Below are 3,149 nucleotides of genomic sequence, written 5' to 3'. Positions count from 1 at the left end.
TATATATATATATATATATATATATATGCATATATATATACTCACTCATACATATATATAAATATATGTATTTACGTATGTATTTATGTATGTATGTATGTATTTATGTATGTATGTATGTATGTATGTATGTATGAATAATATAGGGGATATAACTATGTAGAAGCTATTAGTGTTTGTGTATACATGTACACGATTAGAAGTACATACTACACTAATGAAACAGTCCCCATTTATTATTATTATTATTATTATTATTAGTAGTAGTATTATTATTATTATTATTATTATTATTATTATTATTATTATTATTATTATTATTATTATTATTATTATTATTTTATTGATAGCTATATTCAGTAACCAAGTCGAAAGTGCGACACGCTAGTAAATCTTGAATTCTCCCAGTAACTAGGTACATTAATGTAAATTCTTTCTTTTATCAGTGACGTGGGTATTGATCCATGCTAGTAACTGTTCAGCAGTTGCCGTATTGCATTTTGAAGAGATGTTGCCAAGATTTTTCCACATCCTGCAATATAAAAAAAAATATATTGGTGTCTTAATCAACCACACATACTCGGACAAACACACTCAGTCAATAAAACTCAAACAAACACACTCAGATAGGCAGACATCATACAGACTAACTGATAGACACACACACACACACAGAGTAACAGAGTTTGTTCTTATTGTCTAGTGCTAACTCAGTTTGAATCAGGAGGCAAATTCAACTCTGCAGGTGATGGGAAAATATCAATTCCAGAAGCAAACAAAAGCGAAAGCAACTGTAGGAAAACTGCTTTCTATTTTACATCAAATCTCAGACTACGAGAATCAGGTGGATTTGAATGGTGGACTCGTCTTCCTATCAGAAGAAAGAAGCCACATTTCAGGACTGATTTGATGAGGCTCTTGTAAGGGGATTACACGTGGCCTCGTGCCCTTTTGCTGTTGGCTGCGGCGATTTTCTAGCAAGATCTGTGTGTACTTTAGTTGCAGGAAATTGGTTTGGAATCCAAAGAAATAAAGAAAGTCACCAAGAAGATAGACATGGCAGATGAAATCTGCTCAATATGGTTGTGGCTAATAAGAGATCACTGATGGAAACTTTCAACAATCAAAAGATAAATCAGTCCCCACTGCCCAACTCCGGCAGAGCGTAGAGATAAGAAGCGAGATACTTGTGACACTCAGATACTCGCTGAATATACGAAAGGGATTCCCTACATTGACATGGCTTTAGTCACCTACAGAAGAGCGTGCAATATTTCTAAGTGGCTGTTGTGCGTTGTGGGGTGTAAACACAGACAAGGGAAACACACACACAGATACACACACATTCGCACACACACATACAAACACACATACGAACGACGGTCTTCGTTCAGTTTCTGACTACCAAATCCACTCAAGGATTTGGTCGGCTCGAGGTTGTAGTAGAAAACACTTGCCCAAGGTGCCACGCAGTAGGACTGAACCCGGAACCAAGTGATTTGGAAGCAAGATTCTTCCTATACAGCCACACCTATATCATATCCTAATATCCGGAACGAAACCCGACCATCTGAATTTTCGATCAAAATTGAACTGAGTCTCCACCAATAATTACAAATCCCTCCACAACACCAAGATGTCCCTCACTCGATCAGTGCAACCATCATCACGACTACCACCACCACCTCCTCTATTACTATCACCACCACCAACAACAACAAAAATAACAAATACTTACATTTTATAGTAATGTGATTTGGACGAGGCTATGGGTTCTTTGAATATATTCCACAGTTCCTGGCGGTGAGTCCAGCCAACATTACAGAAATCATTGGATGTGTAACATTTTTGTTGTATGCCCATGACAATTGTGTTGGCCGATTTACAATCGAGTGACGGACTTTTGTAGATATCTGTTAACTCTTTCACGAAACATTTTATGACATTATTAATCCAGATCTTACCCTGTGAATATTAGACAGCGGTTAGTGAAAACAAAAATTAACGTTTTAGGGATTGTTTATTTATTTATTTATTTATTTATTTATTTATTTGGGCGGGAGTGAATAATAATTATGTCTAGTTATAACACAAGACAAGCAATTTTGAGAGGAATGGAGGCCAAGTAGATAACAAAGACCCCAGTAATTGATCTCTCTAATTTCGCGGATGAAGAAATAAATAACAAGTTAAGAATGGCGCGTAGGAGAAAGAAGGGTAAAAAGACCCCCTTCGGTCACGAATGACCATGGAATTGCACCTAGAAAGTTGCCCTCCGAAGCACAAGTTTGGGCAGGGTTGTTTTATGGAAGACCAGCAGTCGCCCATGCATACTGGCCTCCCCTCTCCATGCTACCAGTGTTATCCAAGGGAAAGGCAAAGGCTGATACAGCTTGGCACCACTGACGTCGCAACTCATTTCTACAGCTGAGTGAACTGGAGCAACGTGAAATAAAAGGTCTTGCGTAAAAACATAACACACGTTGCACTCCGAGAATCGAACTCACTACCTCATGCTTGTGCGCCCGACGCTCTAACCACTGTGTTCTGCGCCTTCACGTAGGATAATGTATAGATATTTAAAAAATAGTGAAGAAATGAAAGGAAAAACAGAGAGACACGTTGCTCCAGTTCACTCAGCTGTAGAAATGAGCTGTGAACTCAGTGGTGCCAAGCTGTATCGGCTTTTCCTTTGCATAACGCCCGTGGCATGGAGAGGGGAGGCTGGTATGCATAGATGACTACTGATTTTCCATAACCAATCCTACCCAGACTTGTGCTTCGGAGGGCAACTTTCTAGATGCCTGAGTTACAAATAATTTATAAAACTAAGTAACAAGAAAAGATCGGTGTATGGTAGCAGTGAAATGTACCATAACAAAGAAGGTAATGTAGGTATTTTGAAAGTACCTCCCAGAGTGATGACCGTGTCCTGCATGGTTAGGGTTGCCATCGACTTGTTAAATAAAAGATAATTTGGCTGTCAACATACTTAATGTATGAAAAATTAGAAAACTGAAGTAGAGTTAAATATTTATTGCATAAAACAAACAAAAAAAAATTTTTTTTTTCTATTTGTGTTCAGAATGTACAGACGGACGAAATGCCGCTAGGTATTTTGCCCGGGGTGCAAACGATTCCAATAGCTC

General features: G+C 38.1%; 1 protein-coding gene across 1 annotated transcript in view; it reads right to left on the bottom strand.

The window, feature by feature from the left end:
- Positions 1 to 91: 91 nt before the first annotated feature.
- LOC106876188 (uncharacterized) overlaps positions 92 to 3,149 on the bottom strand; it is a 46,189-nt gene continuing 43,131 nt past the window's right edge. The window contains exon 8 of the mRNA XM_052976827.1: positions 92 to 532. Coding sequence (XP_052832787.1) covers positions 421 to 532 — 112 coding nt within the window. The 3' untranslated portion in view covers positions 92 to 420. The remainder of the gene's footprint in view (positions 533 to 3,149) is intronic.

The sequence above is a fragment of the Octopus bimaculoides genome, chromosome 25 (genome assembly GCF_001194135.2).
Source record: "Octopus bimaculoides isolate UCB-OBI-ISO-001 chromosome 25, ASM119413v2, whole genome shotgun sequence".
Taxonomy (NCBI): domain Eukaryota; kingdom Metazoa; phylum Mollusca; class Cephalopoda; order Octopoda; family Octopodidae; genus Octopus; species Octopus bimaculoides.
This window is presented reverse-complemented; position numbering and strand designations above follow the sequence as displayed.